The sequence below is a fragment of the Penicillium bovifimosum genome (assembly GCF_028826915.1).
Source record: "Penicillium bovifimosum strain IBT 22155 chromosome Unknown utg000003l_segment0_segment0, whole genome shotgun sequence".
NCBI lineage: Eukaryota > Fungi > Ascomycota > Eurotiomycetes > Eurotiales > Aspergillaceae > Penicillium > Penicillium bovifimosum.
Genome location: NW_026622712.1, coordinates 3,176,240 through 3,198,010, shown reverse-complemented (window position 1 = coordinate 3,198,010; position 21,771 = coordinate 3,176,240). Strand labels below are relative to the sequence as shown.

The 21,771-nt window shown below is 51.7% G+C and overlaps 9 protein-coding genes across 9 annotated transcripts; 3 read left to right on the top strand and 6 right to left on the bottom strand.

Moving 5' to 3' along the window:
* Positions 1–126: 126 nt before the first annotated feature.
* On the bottom strand, positions 127–2,714 carry N7515_004259 (uncharacterized protein; the record flags this gene model as incomplete). Its single annotated transcript, XM_056665003.1, has 19 exons — positions 127–311; positions 370–448; positions 505–652; positions 706–834; positions 884–961; positions 1,017–1,218; positions 1,274–1,298; positions 1,355–1,387; positions 1,441–1,469; positions 1,522–1,556; positions 1,608–1,686; positions 1,733–1,847; positions 1,901–1,972; positions 2,032–2,096; positions 2,218–2,246; positions 2,297–2,369; positions 2,433–2,502; positions 2,550–2,583; positions 2,629–2,714. 19 exons carry the CDS (start codon positions 2,712–2,714, stop codon positions 127–129), a joined length of 1,566 nt encoding a protein of 521 aa, XP_056524060.1.
* Positions 2,715–3,577: 863 nt separating this feature from the next.
* Positions 3,578–3,976, bottom strand: N7515_004258 (uncharacterized protein; the record flags this gene model as incomplete). Its single annotated transcript, XM_056665002.1, has 3 exons — positions 3,578–3,744; positions 3,806–3,837; positions 3,894–3,976. The coding sequence occupies 3 exons, from the start codon at positions 3,974–3,976 to the stop codon at positions 3,578–3,580; spliced, it is 282 nt and encodes a 93-aa protein (XP_056524059.1).
* Positions 3,977–4,423: 447 nt separating this feature from the next.
* Positions 4,424–5,441, bottom strand: N7515_004257 (putative short-chain dehydrogenase/reductase family protein; the record flags this gene model as incomplete). The annotated part of the gene is made up of 4 exons (XM_056665001.1): positions 4,424–4,480; positions 4,534–4,717; positions 4,768–5,307; positions 5,377–5,441. The coding sequence occupies 4 exons, from the start codon at positions 5,439–5,441 to the stop codon at positions 4,424–4,426; spliced, it is 846 nt and encodes a 281-aa protein (XP_056524058.1).
* A 494-nt stretch (positions 5,442–5,935) lies between these two features.
* Positions 5,936–7,637, top strand: N7515_004256 (glutamine synthetase family protein; the record flags this gene model as incomplete). The annotated part of the gene is made up of 5 exons (XM_056665000.1): positions 5,936–6,368; positions 6,417–6,688; positions 6,743–6,795; positions 6,859–7,548; positions 7,607–7,637. 5 exons carry the CDS (start codon positions 5,936–5,938, stop codon positions 7,635–7,637), a joined length of 1,479 nt encoding a protein of 492 aa, XP_056524057.1.
* A 991-nt stretch (positions 7,638–8,628) lies between these two features.
* On the top strand, positions 8,629–10,247 carry N7515_004255 (malate synthase; the record flags this gene model as incomplete). The annotated part of the gene is made up of 2 exons (XM_056664999.1): positions 8,629–8,848; positions 8,869–10,247. 2 exons carry the CDS (start codon positions 8,629–8,631, stop codon positions 10,245–10,247), a joined length of 1,599 nt encoding a protein of 532 aa, XP_056524056.1.
* Positions 10,248–11,126: 879 nt separating this feature from the next.
* Positions 11,127–11,378, bottom strand: N7515_004254 (uncharacterized protein; the record flags this gene model as incomplete). The annotated part of the gene is made up of 2 exons (XM_056664998.1): positions 11,127–11,295; positions 11,350–11,378. 2 exons carry the CDS (start codon positions 11,376–11,378, stop codon positions 11,127–11,129), a joined length of 198 nt encoding a protein of 65 aa, XP_056524055.1.
* A 1,361-nt stretch (positions 11,379–12,739) lies between these two features.
* Positions 12,740–13,419, bottom strand: N7515_004253 (putative IgE-binding protein; the record flags this gene model as incomplete). Its single annotated transcript, XM_056664997.1, has 2 exons — positions 12,740–13,111; positions 13,180–13,419. The coding sequence occupies 2 exons, from the start codon at positions 13,417–13,419 to the stop codon at positions 12,740–12,742; spliced, it is 612 nt and encodes a 203-aa protein (XP_056524054.1).
* A 957-nt stretch (positions 13,420–14,376) lies between these two features.
* Positions 14,377–17,711, top strand: N7515_004252 (beta-glucosidase; the record flags this gene model as incomplete). Its single annotated transcript, XM_056664996.1, has 3 exons — positions 14,377–15,015; positions 15,076–15,244; positions 15,307–17,711. The coding sequence occupies 3 exons, from the start codon at positions 14,377–14,379 to the stop codon at positions 17,709–17,711; spliced, it is 3,213 nt and encodes a 1,070-aa protein (XP_056524053.1).
* Positions 17,712–18,089: 378 nt separating this feature from the next.
* On the bottom strand, positions 18,090–21,471 carry N7515_004251 (putative mRNA-nucleus export ATPase (Elf1); the record flags this gene model as incomplete). Its single annotated transcript, XM_056664995.1, has 2 exons — positions 18,090–18,140; positions 18,202–21,471. The coding sequence occupies 2 exons, from the start codon at positions 21,469–21,471 to the stop codon at positions 18,090–18,092; spliced, it is 3,321 nt and encodes a 1,106-aa protein (XP_056524052.1).
* Between the last annotated feature and the right edge of the window lie 300 nt (positions 21,472–21,771).

Below are 21,771 nucleotides of genomic sequence, written 5' to 3'. Positions count from 1 at the left end.
AATGTACATATCTCCCCTGCTCGGTGCCGTCCTAGACTTTTGTAGGTCGCCTCAAAGCAACGACCTCCTCCAGCATAGGTGCTAACTTAGCAATGCAAAATTATCATTGTAGGTAGCATCATCAGATCACCTGGCCTGTTTGCTATATTGTTTCTCGTGCAAACTGGGCTCAACCTCCTCTCTTGTAGCCATAGCGTGCAGAGCGTCGAGGGTGATATCAACACGTGGACCGGTGAAATTCTTTCTTCCATCCACAATCCACTGGAACACAGAGATCAGGATGATGATGGCAAAAGCCGCAATACAGTAGTCTAAGTTGTTCGGTTAGTAAACTGGCTGTCATGGACATTCAAACAGGCAGGTACTCACTCATACTGCTTCCGGTGACAGTACTTGAGGGAGGGAATACAAATAGGACTGTTGTCAAAAGAATATATGACAAAGCAATCTAACATGATCAGCAGGTATTCTAGCATAGTCAAGCCTCCCATGATCGCAACATACCATATCGACAGTCCATCCCAGTGCCCGGGGCAATTGCCATTTCCTCTCGGGAAGTGATCTCCGTCCCTGGAGGCAATTGATCGCAATGGGAATTCCATAGGACAAATCAAGGGCAACAACCGAGGCCGATATAATCGCGTTGAAAGCACTAAACTTGGGTCAGTGACCACTTATGTGTCAACAATGGGCAGCGGCCAATACCTTGAAGATCCCAGAAAGATGCACCCGAATGCGATTACCACAACGACGCTCAGCATCAATGCGTTGAGGGGCAATTTGAGTGTTGGGTGAACTTTAGCGAAGAATTTGGAGGCAGGAAGACCTCCATCTCTGTGAATAATTAGTACTCGCGTTGAATGACGTGAAGCAGATCACATACCTTGCGAAAGCGAAGATCATCCGGCTACTGGTCGTCATGACACTGACTATAGCAAATACCAAGCAGACCAAAGGCAACCTAGAATCTAGAGTCAACGCAGAAACTCGATATAAGAATGGAGTTGCCCACGTACATCAAGAGGCATATGGCTCCGATGTTGTTTTTGGTGGCATCGATCAGAATCTGGAGGAGAGGGCCAGCCGCGGAGCTTGCAACCGTTTCCATGTTGCCAGCGACGAAAAGCAAGACTATCAAGAAGATAGAACCAGTGAATACACCAATGCCGACGCAGGTTACCATGATTCTGGGCCCCTCAATGTCCGCATTTGGTACCTCTGAGCGCGCGATGTGTCAGTTTCCATGTTTTCATCCCTCCTGTTCATGGCTTACCTTCAATCATGTGTGCCACTGCATCCTAGATGAAGTTAGCCGGGCTGATTGGGGTCTTCCGGGTGGTCTTCGCCGACTTACAAAGGCCGTGACACCAAGCCCTCCTTGAAGCAACTAGAATATCTGTGAGCCTCGCTGCAGCATCGTAGATCTAACGGACAACATACACCTAGAAGCCATGCAACTCCGTCGGGCCCTAGTGGCAAGAGTTAGCAAGATGATCTTAATGGACTTCTGGATAGCCATACAGCCTGTCGTGTTAACAAAATCACAGAACACAAAGCTACATGTATGTCAGTTGTCGTCATTTGAGCCCACCCTGAGGACTTCATACTAAGCTGAGTTATAGTTGGGGGCGGCGCATGCGAGGACAGTGATAGATACAATCACAAATCCTCCAATCGACCACATGACTAACCATCGTTAGAGATAGAGACGAGATGGGCGAATTTAACTCACAAGCACCGCGATAGATCATCGGCAACGCGGAGTTCATGAAAGCGTTGATTATGAAGGAACCGATGGTCAAGCCGATGTAGATCAGGAATTGATGCCAGGGTTTGGGTACATAGTTCTTCATATGCCGTTAGATTGGGATAGGATATTACTCCAAAGAGCCTTTCTCACCTCGTGGAGAACGGAAATAATTCCAACAATAAGCTGGCTGGAAAGAAGCGAGTTCGTGGCAACGAGAGCAATCTGTCGGATATTAGATCCTCATCTAACACAATACCACATCGGATGATTGTCTTGCATACCCAGCCTGCCACATTAACCCATCCAGTCACCCATGAGAGAATTGGAACTGTACTCGGCCACGCGACTTCGATCCGTTAGCGTCAATATCGACTGGTCGTCCGAGGAGAACATACTAGCTAGCATCCAAATTCGCGTCAGTCTCGAGGCCTAGACCATATATCTCTGGCAGGCATGTAATAGCTTACCTGCAACCCAATGATATTGTCCACCGGCTCTGTCAGAAAATCAGTCTGTGGGACCAATCTCAGGAATATTAGACCATACGTCGGATACGCCGAGAGAAACTCAGCCAAGGAACATGCGATGCAAAGGTTACAGAATCCTGCAGTCACCAACCCTACAAAGCGCATGTTAATGTAGTCTCACCTATTAGAGACAGGCATTTTATCAATCCACTTACCCCAAACCACACTTGTGCTTCCACCGGAGGTGAGACTGATCGACAAACTGGCCGAAAGTGCAGTCCACGACTAACCACATTAGCTCGATGATATGCCGCCATACACGCCAAACCTACATTGAGAACTGCAAAGGCCAAACCAAGCATTGACCTGGAACCGTCAGCATCCAGTCTTGCGCCATGTTCATTTACTTACCATGTCGAATGACTGCGTTGAAGTTCAGGCCGATGGCCCATGGCGGCCAGCTTGGCATCATCGCCTTCGAGTGGAATTTCTTTCATTGTGAAGTAAATCCTAAATTCAAAATCGCGGAGAATGGCTGCAGAGAATGCCAAAGCTTGGGAGTAAAGCAGTATAAGTACTCCGATGTGCTCCTAATATGACTCCGGACAGGCTCCGATGGGAGAGCATGCGGGGAAGCTATGAGGTAGCATATCAGCCCAGCTGAGTAGAACATAGACATCAATGCCAAGCTAGAAAGGCTTATCGTCATTGCACTAGCCCTAAAGTGCTAGTCTGTTGATATCTCGGCTCCTCTGGTCGAAAGCCGCATGGACTTACCCGACATCGTATAGTGTCATTAACCCTGCGAATCAGAGAATACCTGAAGGGGGCAATCCAAATTTAAATCCCATTTGCTTGAAGGAATGTGTACGATATGGAATGCCATTTTCAATTTTGGTCAGTCAATTTGTTCGCTATCTCTTGCATCCACAGTGCTCTATCCACTCTTTTCTCGATGCTGACAGCCTCGCTTGCTCGTGATAACCGCCTACCTATCATGTTGACAGTTTGACATTTCAGAATAGAAAACACCTCATGGATACATCTCTCTCCCCTGTGATGGCTTTGACCACTGCTGAAGCTCTACATGATTTCCATCCATCATCTACGAGATATAACGGGACTGACTGCTTAACAATGGATCGATATATTTGAAGTTGTAATTCATATATACATTCATGTAAAGTCCGAACTCCCCAGAAAACGCTCATGCATCCCCGACGCCAGATGTGAGCTGCGTGCCATTTCACGAAAACCAAGCTCATAAATCCTCATAATACACGCAAGTCAGGCAGGAAAACAATCCAAAAGACACCCATTGACCCCAAGACGACCAGCATCTCGATGGGTCCGCTGTCATTCAACGAACGTTGTAAGTGTCGAGGGCTTGCTGAACATCATGAAGACTGTTTTTGTCGCCGTATGCATCCATCAATTGCAGGTTTCGTGCCAGACGTTGTTCTTCCTCCAACAGAGACATTTGCTGCCGCGACTTAGCCTCGATGTAATAATTGTATACTCCGAAACCTGCAGAGAAAGTCAGTGTGATCCGTATAGATGACGTTGTCAGCGGATACTAAGCGCATACCAAGACCAATCGTTGCCATCAAAGGAATCAGTCTGTAAAAGAAGTTAGTTCCTCGCGGGCCTAGAGAAAAGCGGCCAATTTAACTGACATGCGGGCGTTCCGAGGCTTAAGACTCGGTCCAGTTGGGTTATTCCCATATGACTTGTTTGTACCGATAGCAAATTGAGACATTGTGAATATGGTGAGTATAGTGAAGATGTTGAAGAGTATAGATGTGGATATTGAGAACGTTGAAAGGAAGTCAAGGAAAGGGGCATCGGGGGAGCGGAAGAAGCGGAAGAAGCGGAAATGCGGGGAAATTCATGACGTGGGCCGAGGATGTCACGTATTTGTGAGGCGATCAGGCCACTTCATCATATGGCTCAGGTACTAGCTGGTGTGTGTAGTTCCTACAATGTACACAGTCTATTGACAACGTTACAACATATAAATCGTCGAATATCTTCTTCAATTAACTTATTCAAAATCCTCGGATTGTCCCGCCCGGGGCCCCGGTGTATCCACATATCCACCCGGAAAACATCCCGGACATCGGGTCAGTGTTCACACCTCCGCCTTTGCTTACCACACAGATCCTCGATTGTCACTACTATCTAAACAAATGGGTTTGAGGCCAACTCAATGGCCATTGTTCATAGGCGCAGGGGTGGCCGGACCCTCCGGGGTCACATAAGCCTGGCATGGCTTGTCAGCGTTGATGTGGGAGATTCATCCAACCTCACACTTACCTTGGTCATTCCACCGTCGACGACAAAGTCTGTTCCATTTACAAAGCTGCTCTCATCGCTGGCAAGGAAAACCACAGCGTGAGCCTGCTCAATGGCCTCACCGAACCGGCCGGTGGGGAAGTGCACCTCCCTACGGTGTCGCTTGGCCTTGTCATCACCGAGCCAGTCCTGCAAAAGTGGAGTACTACATTGTTGTCAGTTGGTGCTAAGAGAAAAGCAGGTAAAGCAACCTACTTCAGAGGGGCGGGGCAAAGAGCATTGAAGCGGTAGCCCTCACGAGCGTGAACAATGGCCAACTCCCGAGTCATGGCCAGGACCGCACCCTTGCTTGCTGTATAGGCCAGCTGAGGAGTAGCAGCGCCCACCAATGCGACAACGCTAGCAGTGTTGATGATGCTGCCACGAGTCTTCTTGTGACGACGCAGACTGAGGACGGCGTGCTTGCTACCGAACCAGACACCCTTAACATTGATGTTGTGTGTGAGATCCCAGATCCTCTCGGGGGTGTCGATGGCATCAGCATCGTCGGCATGCATGATTCCCGCATTGTTGAAGATCACGTCCATGCCTCCCCAGCTATCCTGTGACTCGACCATTGCTTGTACGTCCGACTCCTTGGACACATCACATCGGATGGATTCGACCCGAGGGGCGGTGGGCACTACTTCCTTGACCTTGGCCAAGGCCTTTGCAAGAGCCGGCTCGGAGACGTCGGCCATCAGGACGTTGGCCCCCTCGCGAGCGAATAGGATACTGGTTTCAAGACCAATGCCACTGGCCGAAGTCCGGAATCAGTGAGGATCTTGAAGAGATTGCTAATTAGGAAGACGAAAAGAAACATACCCGGCGGCGCCAGTGATAATGGCATTCTTTCCTTGGAGGCGTCCTCGAGGGGTAGTGGCAGCCATTATGAGATATCGTGTAGCTCCTGTAGTTGGACAGGGGTATAGATTAGCGACGAAGGGTCTAGATTAACAACGAATCAACCTCAAGGATCACAACGTCATTTGATATTCGTATACAGTGCCTGGGTCACTCACAGAAACCGAGAAAATAACTGAATCAACGAGAGTTGTCAACGCAACCGAGAATGTGTTTGCTCCGAAAGTATACGCGGGGCAGCGTTCACGGGGTGGATCCCGTTAGGTAAGCGGTGACGATGTTGACCCGAAGCGGTAAGGCGTCCCCGATAAGGCATTGATAAGCTTCCAAGCTTGCGCAAGTGCGCGGGCACAGTTGCTCGGAATCACTTCACCTGACGGACAGGATCGACCTCCTTGATTGAACGAAACGTTACCTTATCTTTCGGATACTCACCGCACTGCTCTCTTGTACCCCCGTTCTCTTCAACCCCCTGAACCTTCGTACCCGAACCTTCTCCTACCCCTGGACCCGATCTATCATGTCGGACCCCACATACACCGAGGTCACAGCCGAGAATGTCGCCGAAGTCCTCAGGGATGACACGAAGGTGAAAGTGGCAGGCGTGGATATAGATGGTATTCTGCGTGGTAAACTGATGAAAAAGGATAAGTTTTTGTCCGTCGTCACTGAGGGGTTTGGATTCTGCTCCGTTATCTTCGGCTGGGATCAACATGATGCGACGTATTACAAGGAGCTGGCCATCAGCAATAAAGAAAACGGATATCGCGACCTTGTCGCTGTTCCAGACCTCCGCAGTTTCCGTCGCATTCCATGGGAGAATAATGTGCCCTTCTTCCTCGTCAGTTTCCTGGATCCAGACACGAGGGAGCCGGTGTGCGCCTGTCCACGAGGATTGATGAAGACCGCAGCTGCCAAAGCCGAGGCGGCAGGGTATCGGGCCATGGCAGGAGGTTAGTTCAATCCAGGGCCCCGCTTATCTATGACACGATGGCTGACAGACTCGTTCTATCCAGCTGAATATGAGTTCTACCAATTCCGCACTCCGGGTGATCATGTCAGTCCTGAGCGGGCAGCATCTGCGACAGCTGGTTTCCTCAAGTCAAATCCAGCGGATGCATTGCCTTCGATAACTGAAGGCATGTTTGGCTATTCCATCACGCGTCCCCTCCACAATCAAGATTACTATTATGGCATATTCGACGCCTGCGAGAAGTTCCGATGCGACATCGAGGGGTGGCATACCGAGAGTGGACCCGGTGTCTTTGAGGCTGTGAGTGACGTGAGAGAGCGCCATGGGTCACCTTTGGGGCTGACATCGTCATAGGCATTACAATTCGGCGAAGCAAAGGATATGGCCGATAAGGCAGGGTTGTTCAAGTATGGCGTTTCCCTCTGATCAGCTCTCCTTGCAGGCCTTTACTAACCAGGTTGCCTGTACAGATACGTCGTCAAAGCATACGGAATCAAGCATGGCATCACCCCATGCTTCATGGCTAAACCCCGACAAGGCCTGCCGGGAAACAGTGGACACATGCACATCTCACTCGTCACCGCAGATGGAAAGAACGCCTTCATTCGCGATTCACCCGATCCATCCCCGCTCTACCCCGACATCGCTCATCTCTCCGATCTGGGTCGACACTTCCTGGCTGGTCTTCTCGTCGGTCTCCCGGACATCATGCCGATCTTGGCCCCGACCATCAATTCCTACAAACGACTGGTGGAAAACTTCTGGGCGCCTGTCACGGTCTCGTGGGGTCTGGAGCACCGAGCTGCCTCTATCCGCCTGATCACTCCCCCAACAGCAAGCGCCAAAGCGACTCGATTCGAGGTACGCGTGCCGGGTGCGGATACCAATGCGCATCTTGTCCTGGCGGCTATTCTGGCATTGGGATGGCGAGGAGTGGAACAGAAGCTCGAGATTCCCGTGCCGCCTCTAGCCCGCGGTGAAGACATGGGTGGCGCCAGCGACCAGGGTGCGCGGTTGGCCAAGTCTTTGAAGGAGGCAATTGTTACATTTGCACGACCGGGGAGTGTCGCACGGGAGGTGTTTGGCGATTCATTCGTTGATCACTTCGCTGGGACTCGGGAACACGAGGTGCGCTTGTGGGAAGAGGCGGTTACTGATTGGTATGTGATATTGTCTACTGCGACGTTGATCTGGAAGCTGACTTCACTGTTTTTCCAGGGAATTGAAGCGGTACATTGAGACCGTGTAATGTCGTGTTTTGACTCATGGCTTTGGCTCGATTCTCCAGAGGATTGTACATAGTCGCATTGGCTTAGATGGGGTTGTGTAGCGCGTAAGGGAAAGTAGTACACAGTATATTGCAGGAATCCTATCCAAATACATCGGACCAAATATCGAGTGACTTTCCAACGTTATATGAAGCTGGTCAAATCTGGCGGTCCCAGCGTCACATGCGGTCACATGCCGATGAGCTTAGGATGACCGCATCGACTCTCCGGGACATTTCGGCTTCGGATATGACTTTTGTGAACCCTGCTAGATATGGGAGATTCTGAGACTTAAGCCGCGGCTCATTGGAGTTTCGGAGCATACTGCCAGGTGGCAGTATTCTGCAGCCGCTTTTCTCGGGTGTAGCAGGGAGGGAAGATGAGAGATTGTCTGCTTGTGGAGTACTAGAATTAGTTATGTTAATTGATCGCAAGAACGATAATGTAGAAATAAATCAAGCAATAATCATTAGCAAGATCATTTCATAACAAGCATGAATTCGAATTGAGGCCCGATAAGAGTCGGCACACGGCGTCTCCCGGTTTTATTCGGGGTAAAAGTAGCTCGATGCCGAACATTCAACCTCGAGCTTTATGGGGTAAGCTGGCCAAATAAGGAAGAAAAGATGGGGGAAGCGGGAAAAGTCGGCCGAGAGGAAGCTACAATTGAGTTTCCCGCGGGAAACTGGCCCGAAGCGGTGAAAGCAACGGTCAAATGGGCGGGACCCAGTTCGGCTTATCATTGGAAGGCCCAAAAGAGACAACCGCGGCACTTCGGTGACTCTGACGTATTTCACCTCCCTCGGGCAGATGGGGATTCTGCTCATTTCTATATAGTCAACTGATCTCCTCTCACTACCTTCTTTTTCTTCTCTCTTTCCTAATTGAATTTTCCCTTTTCTTCTAAAATTGTACTTGAATGGAATACCCTTAGTATATACTCACATCTATACATCTCATCTACATACCGTCATGTCTCACGTCGAAACACAGCTCAAGGATGTCGCCATCCTAGGCGCCATCAGCAACGATGCTCGCAAGATTTTGACCAAGGAGGCATGTGCCTTCCTGGCTCTTCTCCACCGTACCTTCAACCCTACCCGCAAAGCTCTCCTCCAACGTCGCATTGATCGTCAGGCCGAGATCGACAAAGGCACCCTCCTCGACTTCCTTCCTCAGACCAAGCACATTCGTGAGAACGATGCCTGGAAGGGAGCTCCCCCGCTCCTGGTCTCGTTGACCGCCGTGTCGAGATCACTGGTCCCACCGACCGCAAGATGGTCGTGAACGCTCTGAACTCCGATGTCTGGACTTACATGGCCGATTTCGAGGATTCAAGTGCCCCGACTTGGGACAACATGGTCAATGGCCAGGTCAACCTGTACGATGCTATCCGTCGCCAGGTCGACTTCCAGCAGGGCGGCAAGGAGTACAAGCTCCGTACTGACCGCACCCTGCCCACCCTGATCGCCCGTGCTCGTGGCTGGCACTTGGATGAGAAGCACTTCACCGTCGACGGTGAGCCCATCTCCGGTGGTCTGTTCGATTTCGGTCTGTACTTCTTCCACAACGCTAAGGAGCTCGTCGCCCGCGGTGCCGGTCCTTACTTCTACCTGCCCAAGATGGAGTCTCACCTCGAGGCCCGTCTGTGGAATGACGTCTTCAACCTCTCCCAGGACTACATTGGTATGCCCCGTGGTACTATTCGTGGTACCGTCCTGATCGAGACCATCACTGCTGCCTTCGAGATGGATGAGATTATTTACGAGCTCCGCGATCACAGCTCCGGTCTCAACTGTGGCCGCTGGGATTACATCTTCTCTTTCATCAAGAAGTTCCGCCAACACCCCAACTTTGTCCTTCCCGATCGCTCTGACGTCACTATGACCGTTCCCTTCATGGACGCCTACGTGAAGCTCCTCATCAAGACTTGCCACCGTCGTGGTGTGCACGCTATGGGTGGTATGGCCGCCCAGATCCCCATCAAGAACGACCCTGCCGCCAACGACAAGGCCATGGAGAGTGTCCGTGCCGACAAGCTTCGCGAGGTGCGTGCCGGTCACGACGGTACCTGGGTTGCCCACCCCGCCCTGGCCGCCATTGCCTCCGAGGTCTTCAACAAGCACATGCCTACACCCAACCAGCTCTTTGTCCGCCGCGAGGATGTCAACATCACCGCCAACGACCTTCTCAACACTAACGTCCCCGGCAAGATCACCGAGGATGGTATCCGCAAGAACCTGAACATCGGCCTGAGCTATATGGAGGGCTGGCTCCGTGGTGTCGGCTGTGTGCCCATTAACTTCCTGATGGAGGATGCGGCCACTGCCGAAGTGTCCCGCAGTCAACTCTGGCAGTGGACTCGTCACAACGTGACCACCTCAGATGGCAAGCGTATGGACAAGGCCTTTGCCCTACGTCTGCTCCAGGAGCAGGCCGACAGCCTGGCTTCCAAGGCTGGCAAGGGCAACAAGTTCCAGCTCGCTGCTCGCTACTTCGCCAGTCAGGTCACCGGTGAGGACTACGCTGATTTCCTGACCAGCCTGCTGTACAATGAGATCTCCTCTGCCGGCAGCGCTGCTAAGCTTTGAGCGGGCCGTGATTTTATGATGATGAATACCCTTGTTTCTTTTTTTTTGTCTGTCTGCCTTTCGAAAAAGGCCTGAACTACCATCTGGAGTTAGCATAGTTGTATAACAATTAACCAATTTCAACATTCATTTCACTCACATGATTCTTACCAGTAAAGCGTCTACCTACTTGATAATGTTTCTTAAGACTATGGAGGAGATCATGTTTTGGGGGTTTGAAGATATCTGGTTCTTGCCCGAGAAAACACTCCAGTTATACTTGCGTCGGACATTCGACTCCCGTCGGCAACTCCAGGTCGTGGCAGAGGACCCTTCTCGCATCCTTGTTCTGTGAAGATACCTTGTGCGGAGAAGTATTATGAGGCTGTGATTCTTTAGCTTTGCCGTGACTACGACTCTTCTTATGAGACTTATTGGATGGCTACTCATTATTCTGTGCTATATGGTGGAGTACCTATGTGGACGGTACAAATATCTTGGTTACAGAAAGTTTTACCATGTCCTCAAAGTGGGAGATCCTCAGATGTATTCAATACAGGATGAGCTTCGACACGGTTTGATTGAAGAGCGTCGTCTCCCATCGGCTCCTGGGCGGCACGCTTGAGGGGGTGAGGGTCTTACGTAGGTAACGTAGGTATCCGTAGAAGAGGGGACGGCATATACAGATCAGTGATCAATATTTAAAGAAAGCTATAGTCGACTTTAGATACAGGACCTAGCGCGAGGACGCAAAAGAAAGGTAGCTTCCTCGCGTTCCACAAGTGCACACGTCTAGAGGAGATGCCAACCCAACTTCCCTTTTGTCGTCCTTTTTTCAACGTTCAAAGGCCAGATTTACGTCTTCTCCGAATTTCCAACTTTGCGAGATCGTGTGCCACTTCAAGCCCGGGCAACACCGTTGATGATCTTAGCCAGATCTTCCGTGTGATCCTTCTCGTTTATATTCCACGGGCTGTACTGTTTCATCTTGAGAAACGGTAGTGCAGGGCAAGGATATCCGGTCACTACCAACAGAAATCCGTGGTTGTCTTGCGATACAAGCAGACATCTATAGAAGCTGGTCAGACTCTCTATTCCGGTAATGGCATTTCATCGAACTTACCGAGGGGAGGGGGGAGCGCTCTCGCTCATGCTCGAGGTCATGCATTAGCCATGCAATCATCTCGCCCGTCTCTTGCCAACGCACTTCCGGTCGCCTTTTAGGTTCCGAGCGTTTGGCTTAACCTCGGCGATTGCGAAGACTTGGCCGTTCTTCGCCCTCAAGCAGCCATCCGTGCGTGCAGTCATTTGGTTATCACCAAAAACTACTGCGTCAAATGGTGGGCGGTCAACCTCCCGCTGGCACCGCACGTTTCGCGCCTCGGGTATGTAGATCAACAGTGCCTTTAGAAACGGCAGCAGGGCGTCATTGACGATCTGTTCGTCCTTGGTTGCAAGTTGCAACCTGTACTGAGGTACTGGAACTGGTGGACCAATCGCTCGCTGCCGCTGATATCCCTGACTGCGAATGCAATGGCGATTGGCTGTCGGATCCTGACGCCATGCTCACATAGCTAGGCAGGGGAACCTCGCGCCGTTGGCGGGCGGTGGCGAGCGACTGTTCCGTATCTACGGAATCAGACTCGAGGCCTGCGCTCAAGGTGGCGGGCTTAGCATGACCTTCTGCTGTGATTTGCTGGCAATAGGAAGTACCCAAGCTCCCGGCGGGTCACCCCTATGTTGCCAAGGTTTCGAAAACGATCCGGCTATGAAAGTTCTGCAAAGAGTCGGAGACCTTTTCCATGATCGAATCGTCGAACCCAGGAAATTGGAGTGTCGATTGTGGGAGGGTCCAGAGCGCTCGTATTGCAACGAAATCCAACAGACTCAGTTTTGACGCCTAGTGGATATGTTCCAACTTCCAAGTCATGGAGACCCAGACCGGCCGTTTTATCTCCCAAGCTTTTTGCAGCCTTTGCCCATTCACTTGGGATTGTCGGGACTTGACATAGGGAGCGGTTGGATGTTTGGTGAGTATGGAGAGATGCTTGAAGAAAGTAGATGGATTCATGGAAGTGATCTCAGATGCGCTAAGGAGGAGAGAGGAGAGAGAAGGAAACTAGCTTCTGGGGGGGCTGATATAGTTATCCGTAAGAGTACCTAGCTGTCAGGTGATCGGGTTCCACGAGTGCTGACAGGGGGCTCCTTCCCCAGAACGCATTCCTTACATCTACAGATGGAAGGTGCAGACCTACATCTCCAGGACTGTGACGTATGTACCTTACGATCAGACCTGAGGCACATATTTGGTGCCTGAGTGGCCGAAGATGATTCTTTTGAAGGTTCCTTGCCATTGGGAGTTTGAAAGTTTCACATGCTCCTTGTTTCGACCTCTTCATTGACACGGAAACAAACAGGAAACCATCAGTAAGAAGTACATTTTGAGCTTGTCCGTTCCTCAAACTAGCATCTAGATACTAGCTAAGGATCAATATACTCCCTAATCAGGCAACTCAGATATACTCCCAAGCAGCAGGCGCAGTGGAGTTGACAGAAACAGCCAGAGCATCGAAGCCGAGGCAGTCATTGACTTTACCAGAGGGGACCGTGGCATTCTGCAAAGCAGCATAAACCTGCCACTTTGGGGCGGCAGCAGCGCCCCGACGGGAACGACGGTATCCGGAAGTGCCATTGGTAGTAGGACAGGCCATGAAGCCAGAGGCTCCCTGGCCACTATAGCTCCAGTGACCGAAAGAGGCGCCGGGTTTGTATGCGAAGGGGCCATCAGAAGCGCCGGCGGGCTCGTAAGCGGAATGGGGAGTGGTGAAGCGCAGAGCACCCTTAGGATCCACGTAGATGGCTTGACCACCGGGAACCTTGACATCCTAGGTATGGATTAGCAAACGTGGGTGGATGGCTCGATGCCATGTTGATTTTTCTGAAGTGCTCTTACCAGGAAATGGCCTCCAGCAATCACAGTCTGGTTGGTCTCAGGGACACCAGGAACGGGAGAGTAACTGTGGGCATTACCACCGAGCCAAAAATAGCTGCCCGCGGCATTCAATGGCAGCAAGTGAATGGGTGAAGCGGAGCGAGCAGAGATGACGCTGAAGGGAGCATCGGAGTTCTTGCTATGGGAGCCGGGGAGGGCAGCCACCAGAGGGGCGATAGCGAGAAGGGCAGAGAACTTCATTTTGAGTGGAAGTGGGTATATAGTAGGTTATATTGGAGGAAAGAGAGATATAATCTATGGAGAGGAAAGATTCGAGGGTTGCAAGTAGAACCGGTCTTATACCAGACGGGGACATCGAGGATGCCTGAATAAGTCCATAAGCGGACCCAGTTCCATATAAATTGGGTGATCGCCATGGCTGAAGTCTGGTGGAGACAGTAACAAGGTAAAAACAACCATTGAAACGGAGGAAATTGGCCAATTCACAGTCGGATTGTGCAAGATATGTGGAGTAGAAGATGGAGTCCAGAACACATGAAGGAAAAAGGCCGAACAAGACAGTAGTAGATCAGAAGAATGACAGCATGCAACTGGGCAGGATCTCCACTTCAGATCGGACAAACATAGCCTACATAGCAGGTTACCTTCTATTCACTTGTCGTTGATCCATTCTCTTCGTTCCTGGCCGAGACCCGCCGAGTCGATCGAAGACCGAAGTAGATGTCACTCCAATTGATGATAACATCGCAAGTCCTCGATGATCAGACTAAGAAAGCCATGGAGCAGGTACAACGAGGTCGAAGAGGACAATAACAAGAGAGAATAATGAGCTCACAGGGACGCCAACTCAGGTCCACAAGATCCACAATGTCTCACATTGCATTTGCATTGCGCGCTACTACCGTGTATGGTGTAGAGTGTAGACCAACGATGTACACAGTATACAACACGATCTGCTCAATGACAATACGAGTTACGGAAATTTCGGAAAGATTGTCGACGAGACTAATGAATCCAGACCTTTCTCATGAAACTCGCTGGAGAGAAAGCATGTGATAACTTCAATCAGACCAAAAGGGAAATCTGTTGATAAGAAGATAAGTATGATGTCATGTGACCATTTCCCAGTCACGGACACCAGACTCTCCCTTCGGACACTTTGAGAGATCCTGCAAAACAATGGAAATCAAAGACTGAATGGCTTCCTTACCTGATCTGGAAGGAGCCTCACGCCCGGCCAATCTCTCAAAATCCAATCGCCCCACGCGTCGCTTATACACGTCGCTACAGAATCCACCGGCCGAACAGTCAACGTCGGAGAGCAGCTGGGAACAACACCAGGACTTAGACACACCATCCAGTGGAGATGAGTCCTCCGATCAGACTAATATCAGACTTCTACCTTTGAAAGAAGACAGATCTCAGGATCCCCAACCCTCGAGCTCGAAAACGAGCGACGTGAATTCTGTGCCGATCGATGTCCCCGATGACGAGCGTGATGTGTCGAAGCGCATCGAAGATCTCCTTCGAGCAGATCGCAATCTACTGTCGGACTCGTTCGCTACGGATCTGGAGGAAGGAGACTCGGGCAGAAGCTCTCTGGTGCTCGGTGGACGGTACAGTGACGATTATGGCCTCCCACCGGACAAGGGCCTGTTATTGAACCATAGGAAGAGCCAAGAGGAAGATGATACAAGGAGCTTTGGCTGGAGGTCGCTATTTCGCCTCCATTCTTGGTGGAGTGTTTTGAGCTTCTTCATAATCGCCCTGGTGGTGGTGTGGGTTGCGATCAGAGGCCTGCCCTGGTCCTCTGCTGGAGCCACAGGGAATGAATTTGTAGGTTGCCCTTTTGCCGCTGGATAAGATGTGGTAAATTCGATACCAGGTATCTGACAGTCGCAGCAAGCGGTCTCTTGGTATCCTACACCTCTTGGCGGAACGAGCAAACAATGGAAGGAAAGCTATACCAAGGCCCAAGAGATGGTCAAGAAGATGTCACTTCCCGAAAAGGTGAACATCACTACTGGTACAGGCTGGCAAATGGGCCTTTGTGTTGGGAATACTGGTAACATTTTGAATTCATCCCACTACTTTGCGTCCGCCCACTGACACTGACATTTTGCGCAGGACCTGCCGAACTCGTTAAATTCCCTTCCCTCTGCCTACAAGACGGACCGCTTGGACTTAGATTCGCCCAGAATATCACAGCATTCCCGGCGGGAATCACCACTGGCGCAACTTGGAATCGCGATCTTATGCGATTACGAGGCTTGGCCCTAGGACAAGAAGCACGGCTGAAAGGGGTGAATGTCATCCTCGGTCCATCAATGGGGCCGCTCGGCTTGATGCCTGCTGGAGGTCGTAATTGGGAGGCATTCGGTTCGGATCCAGTTCTGCAGGGCGTGGCTGCGGCAGAGACCATTCGCGGTATCCAAGAGAACGGAGTCATGGCAACCGCAAAACACTTTATTGGAAACGAACAAGAACACTTCCGTCAGTCATTTGAATGGGGTATTCCCACTGCTCTTTCATCGAATATTGATGATCGGGCACTACACGAGGTTTTTGCTTGGCCCTTCGCCGAGAGTGTACGGGCTGATGTGGCCAGCATTATGTGCTCCTATCAAATGGTCAACAACACCTATGCTTGTGAGAACAGTAAACTTTTGAATGGTCTGCTCAAAGACGAGCTCGGTTTTCAAGGATTCGTGCAGTCGGACTGGCTGGCCCACCGTTCAGGGGTCAATAGTGCCATTGGAGGCCTGGACATGAGCATGCCTGGCGATGGCCTCCACTGGGCCGACGGTGTTGCACTATGGGGCAGCGAGCTGACTCGCGCAGCTTTAAACACATCTGTTCCCATGGAGCGTCTGAATGACATGGTCACACGTATCGTGGCCGCCTGGTACCAATTCGGTCAGGACTCGTGGGAACGGCCAGCTCCAGACGGAGAGGGCGGGCCTAACTTCTCTTCGTGGACGAAGGAGCGAGTGGGACACTTATATGAAGGCTCACCAGATAAAGATGCTACCGGTGTGGTCAACAAATTTGTCAATGCACAGGGGATAGGCCCACACGCCCATTCTAATGTTGCTCGCCAGGTTGCTGCGGAAGGTACTGTGCTTTTAAAGAATATAAACAATACCCTTCCACTCCTGCGCCATGACTCCATTCCCGACGGCAAATACCGGGTCGGTGTATACGGCGAAGATGCTGGCTCCGGCAAAGGACCGAATGCCTGTCCTGACCGAGGATGCAACCAAGGGACCTTGGCCTCTGGTTGGGGAAGCGGCGCTGTCGAGTTCCCATACCTAGTCAGTCCATGGGAGGCACTTCAGTCTGCGTGGTCGAAGGACTCAGTTGACGTTCAAGGTCACCTGACAAATAATGTGGCCGTCGAGGACCTCGCAGACCGGAATTTGTGTTTGGTCTTTGTGAATGCAGATGGCGGCGAAGGGTTTATTCGCAGTGAAGGCGTTGACGCTGATCGGAATGATCTATTTTTGCAAAAGAATGGCACTGAGTTGGTAGAGGCGGTAGCGAAACATTGCGGTGGTGGTGAAGGTAAAACAGTGGTCGTTGTACATTCCATTGGCCCTGTTGTGATGGAATCTTGGATTGACCTTCCTGGTGTGTACGCTGTGCTGTATGCCAACCTGCCTGGACAAGAAAGTGGGAATGCTCTGGTGCAGGTTCTGTTCGGAGACGTCGACGTGAGCGGACGATTGCCATACACCATTGGTCGCAGCCTAGAAGACTATGGCCCAGGGGCGCAAGTGCTGTATGAGCATTCCGGCCCATCCGTTCCACAGGTCAACCTCGAGCAGGGTCTCTACGTCGACTATCGTTATTTCGACAAGTTCAATGTGACTCCGCGGTTCGAATTTGGCTTCGGTTTGTCATACACGACCTTCAAATACTCTTCACTCAGCGTCGAGAAACTACAGGAGAGATCTCAGCTGCCTGCTAAGCCTCCCGCTAATGAGGTTAAGCCTCTCGCTTATGAAAACAAACGGGATTCCCCTTCTACCAGTATTTTCCCACCAGGGTTCCGCGTTCTCCGCAAGTACATATACCCCTACCTCGACTCTCTGACGGGCACTGAACCTGGACCGTACCCATACCCCGAAGGATACAACAAGCGCCAGAAGCCATCCGCTGCAGGCGGCGGACCTGGCGGCAATCCCTCGCTCTATGAACCTATGCTCGAACTTTCTGTTGAAGTAACGAATACCGGTAAGCGTACCGGACAGGATGTGGTCCAGGTGTACGTTTCCTTCCCTGAAGACGTCGCCGAGCACCGTGGACTAGGCTGGTCCCGCGAGTCGATTGAGTTCCCTGACCGAGTCTTGCGGAATTTCACTAAAGTCTCCATGCAACCGGGTGAGACTAGAACTGTTCAGATGACGTTGACGCGGAAGGACCTCAGTTATTGGAGCGTTCGGGCGCAGAACTGGATCCTTCCGGAGGGAACAATCCGTATCTGGGCTGGGCGTAGTTCTAGGAATCTCCCACTTATGGTTGAGTATTGATCGTTGTGGCTCCGATTATGGATTGACTCATTTGTACGTACTAGGTACCTATAATTAGCTAACATGGAATAGGCAACGAGATGTATAATCTACCAAGTACTGTGAAGCAGGGCTTTAATGAAACATCAATCGAATGAGAATATATGAACTTTTGCTTTCGCTTAATAGATGCACTGAAGTATCTATTCAAATCATGTACAATACTGGCGAAGGCGGCACGTATCAGAATCTATGCCGTAGAAAGAAAAGAAACAAAACGCCAAACACCGTCTATCAGATCCAATGCCAGACCAAAACATTAACATGGTGCTCATGATGCGAGGAGATAATTGCAATCGGTCTCCCGGCCATTACGAATCATAATGTTGTAAAGCGTGTCTATTCGTCGTCGGAGTCCGCGGGCTTGGGAGTACCCTTGGGGGAGTTCAACTGTAAAAGAAAGGTATTAGCATATTGGAAGGAACAGAAATGTCAAGGAACGAAAACTTACCCATTCAATGTAGCGCAGACGACGGCGGATCTCGCGCTCCTTCTGCTGGGCACGAGTCATCTTCTTCTTCTTCTTAGCACGGAACTTGAGGTCACCCGCGCCTTCATCACCAGAGTTGACAGCTGACGGGGCGGCACTGGTAACGGCTGAGCCAGTGGCAGGAGTGCCAGGGCCGGAAGGCGAGTTGGCAGCGCTGTCCTCGAAGCGGTCAAGGCTGACAGCGTTGTTGGTACGGCTGACGACACGGCCGTCGGCGATGTGCAGTTGCTCGGGGCAAAGGGCACCCACGAACTCCTCGTTGTGAGAAATCATAACGACACCACCCTTGAAGTCACGAATGGCAACAGCCAGACCACCAAGGGAGTCACGATCCAAGAAGTTAGTCGGCTCGTCCAGGACCAGCAGATGGGGGTTGTTCCACATGGCACCAGCGAGCACGACCTTGACCTTTTGACCACCGGACAGACCGGAGATCTCGTTGTGGTTGGCGATCTCGGGGTCCATACCAATGTCCTCGAAGTGCTTGGTGATAGTCTTGGGGTCAAGGACACGGAATCCCAGACCCTCACGAGAAGCCTCGTGATCGTCGAACTCCTGAACCATCTTGAAGAAACCGAGCTCGAGCAGAGTCTCACGCGAGATCATGGTGTTGTACTTGGGGAGAAGGCCAACCCACTTGACCTCATACTGGAAGGACTTCTTCCACTTTTGACGACCAATCAGGGCTTCGATGCGACGAGCACCACGGCCATCGCCAAGATCGACTGGCTTCTCCAGCTGGGCCTTGTCGGCCTCGGTCAAGATACGGGTCTGCTTCAGGAACACCTCACGGTCATCACCGTTGGCGTAACGCCACTGGAGGTACTGGCTGGGCGTCTTCTCCAAGTGCATCTCAACGTGCTCCAGAGCGTGCTGCTTGATGTAACCGATACGCAAGTTGGGGTGCTTCTCGACCTTTCCGGTCTGAGGAATGGTCTCACCAGTCAGGATCTTGATGAAAGTAGATTTGCCGGCACCGTTGCCACCGATAATGGCGACACGGGACGAGAGGGAAAGAGACAAGGAGGCGTCTTGAAGAGATGGGCGGGAAGCACCAGGGTAGGTGAAGGAAACGTTGCTCATACGCATAATGGCACGAGTTTGGGACTTGATACCAGACAAAATTCCAGGAGGGGGGAACTTGAACTGCACATTGGAGGCAGACAGGGTGTAGTAACTCTTACCCTCGGGCTTCTGCTTGACGAACTCGGCAAGGTTACCCTTGTAGCAGACAAGCTTCTTGCCTTCATAGTGGTAGATATCTGTACAGACTTCATCAAGGAAGCCAGAGTCGTGACTGACAATCAAACTGGTGATCTCGGTGTGCGACTTCAGATATTCCTGAAGCCACTTAACGTTTGCCACATCCAAGTGGTTAGTAGGCTCGTCCAGCAAAAGCACATCAGCCTTCTGGAGCATGGCACGGGCCAGGGCCAACTTCATCTTCCAACCACCGGACAGAGAGCCCACGGGCTGGGACTGGCGACCCTCGGGGCCATCAGTGAAACCGAACTCGAGGAGAACCTGAGAGATGTGTTCATTGCCTTGGGCAGCGATCTTGGGGTCCTTGGCAACGTACTCGAAGATGCTCAGGTTGGCATCCTCGCCCTGGTTGTGCTCTACGAAGCAGGTACGAACCACATCTTGCGACGGGAAGCCCTCGAGCTTCTCGTTGGCGATACTGCGCATGAGAGTAGACTTTCCGGCACCGTTGCGGCCGCAGAGACCGTAGCGGTGGCCCTTCAGAAGACGCAGGTTGGTGTGGGACAGCAGCAGCATACCACCGTAAGCAAGGGAGAAGTCGGCATTGACAATCTCGATCTCGTTCGGGTCGTCCTGGACGGGCTTACCGAACTTGATCTCATCCTCTGCGACATAGTGAGCCTGAACAGCATTGGCAACGGCCTCGGTGTCTCCAACGAGCAGACCACGGAGGTAGGGGGCAATGCAGCTGTGGATGCGGTCGTGCATACGGCAGTTGATATCCTCACGGACCATGCTGGCAATGAAGGTCTTGGCCATATCTTGCAGCTTGGCATCACCAAAGCCGCCCAGGCCGCCCTGCTCCTTGATCTGAGCATCCAACACAATGAGAACCTCCTCGGGGGTGATCTTGGTGATGGAGCCAGAGGCAAGTTTGTTGTCTCCCATGGCGGTCTCGATAACGTCGAGGGCACGGGTGGCGAGCTCACGGACCTCGGGCAACGAGGCACCTTCCTTGACCGACTTCACACCGGGCTGGAGCTTGGGAAGGAAAGTACGGGCCTCAGCAGGATCGTGGACGAGCTTGGTCAAATTCTCCACCACAACGACAGTCTGGCGAAGGGTCTCTTGGGGAGTGGCGGGGGTGTTGAGGGACCGTGCAAGCAGAGGGGTCAGCATGGCCAAAACGGGAGATGTGACAATGGCAACGAAGGTGGTCTGGGACAAAGCGTGGATCGCCTTCTGGAGAGTCGCAGCGGAGGGGTTCTCCATAGCCTTGATCAGGAGAGGAATGCGGGGAGCAACATCGTCATTGGATAGCAGGGTGGTGAGAGCAGTCATGGTCTTGACAGACTGCTTAGCCACCTCGCTCTTCAGATCATGCATGCCGGACTCGACGATAGGAATGAGCTCTTTCAAGGTCTTGCCCATCGCATCGCGCAGCAAATCCTTCTCGCGTTCTTCCTCCTTGGAGCCCTTGCCCAATTGCGCCTTGACAGCCATCTTCTCGATGAGCGAGTAGGCGCCAACGAAACCTTGCCACTTGCCGGAGCCCTTTCCAAGGTAGCGCTCGAGGGCAGGAAGCAGGCCGTTGACCATAGCCTCGGGGCTCAGGCTTCCGAAGAGAGCATCGATGGCGTACTTGGCAGCATCGCGCACAACAGCACCCTTATCGGCTAGGCCATCGAGGGCAAGATCAAAAACACCCCCATCGTGCAAAAGGAAGATGGCCTCACTGAGGGGAAACTTGGGGGGGAAGCGCTCGAACAAAGCACCCAGAATGAGCATGGCACTCTCGCGCTTGGCTCCGTTCTTCTTATCGGAAGCCGCCTTCCGGGTCTCGGCGAGAACATTGTAGTCCAGCAGGCCGGCGGGGCCGGTGCCTTCGATGAGCAAGTTGGTCAAAGCATATGCGCCATCGAGGGACTTCTGGGAGGATTCAGATGTGCAAATAGTGGTGATAAGTGAGGAAATCTCTTCGGCGGTGGGGGGAACGCCGGAGGAGCCCTTTGCGACGATGGTCGGCATGGCGTGAGTCTCAGAGGGATCGACCGTGTGTGGCATCGTCCAGAAGTTTGAGACTCGAGGGGTCGAGTGTCGATATCAGTGAGAGATATCGAGAAGACAAGAGCAAAGATAGGAGGCTCTTGATTATGAGAGAGGGGCAAATCGCCCTAACGAAGATAAAGGATTCTTTCTGTTCAGAGCACGAGCAGCAAACACAGAACAGGAAGAGATAGGATTGGGTAGAATCGTAGAATATATATAACACGATTCTTTGAAACCCAGGAGAACCCTAAACAACGAAAGGAAAAAAACACAAAGAGG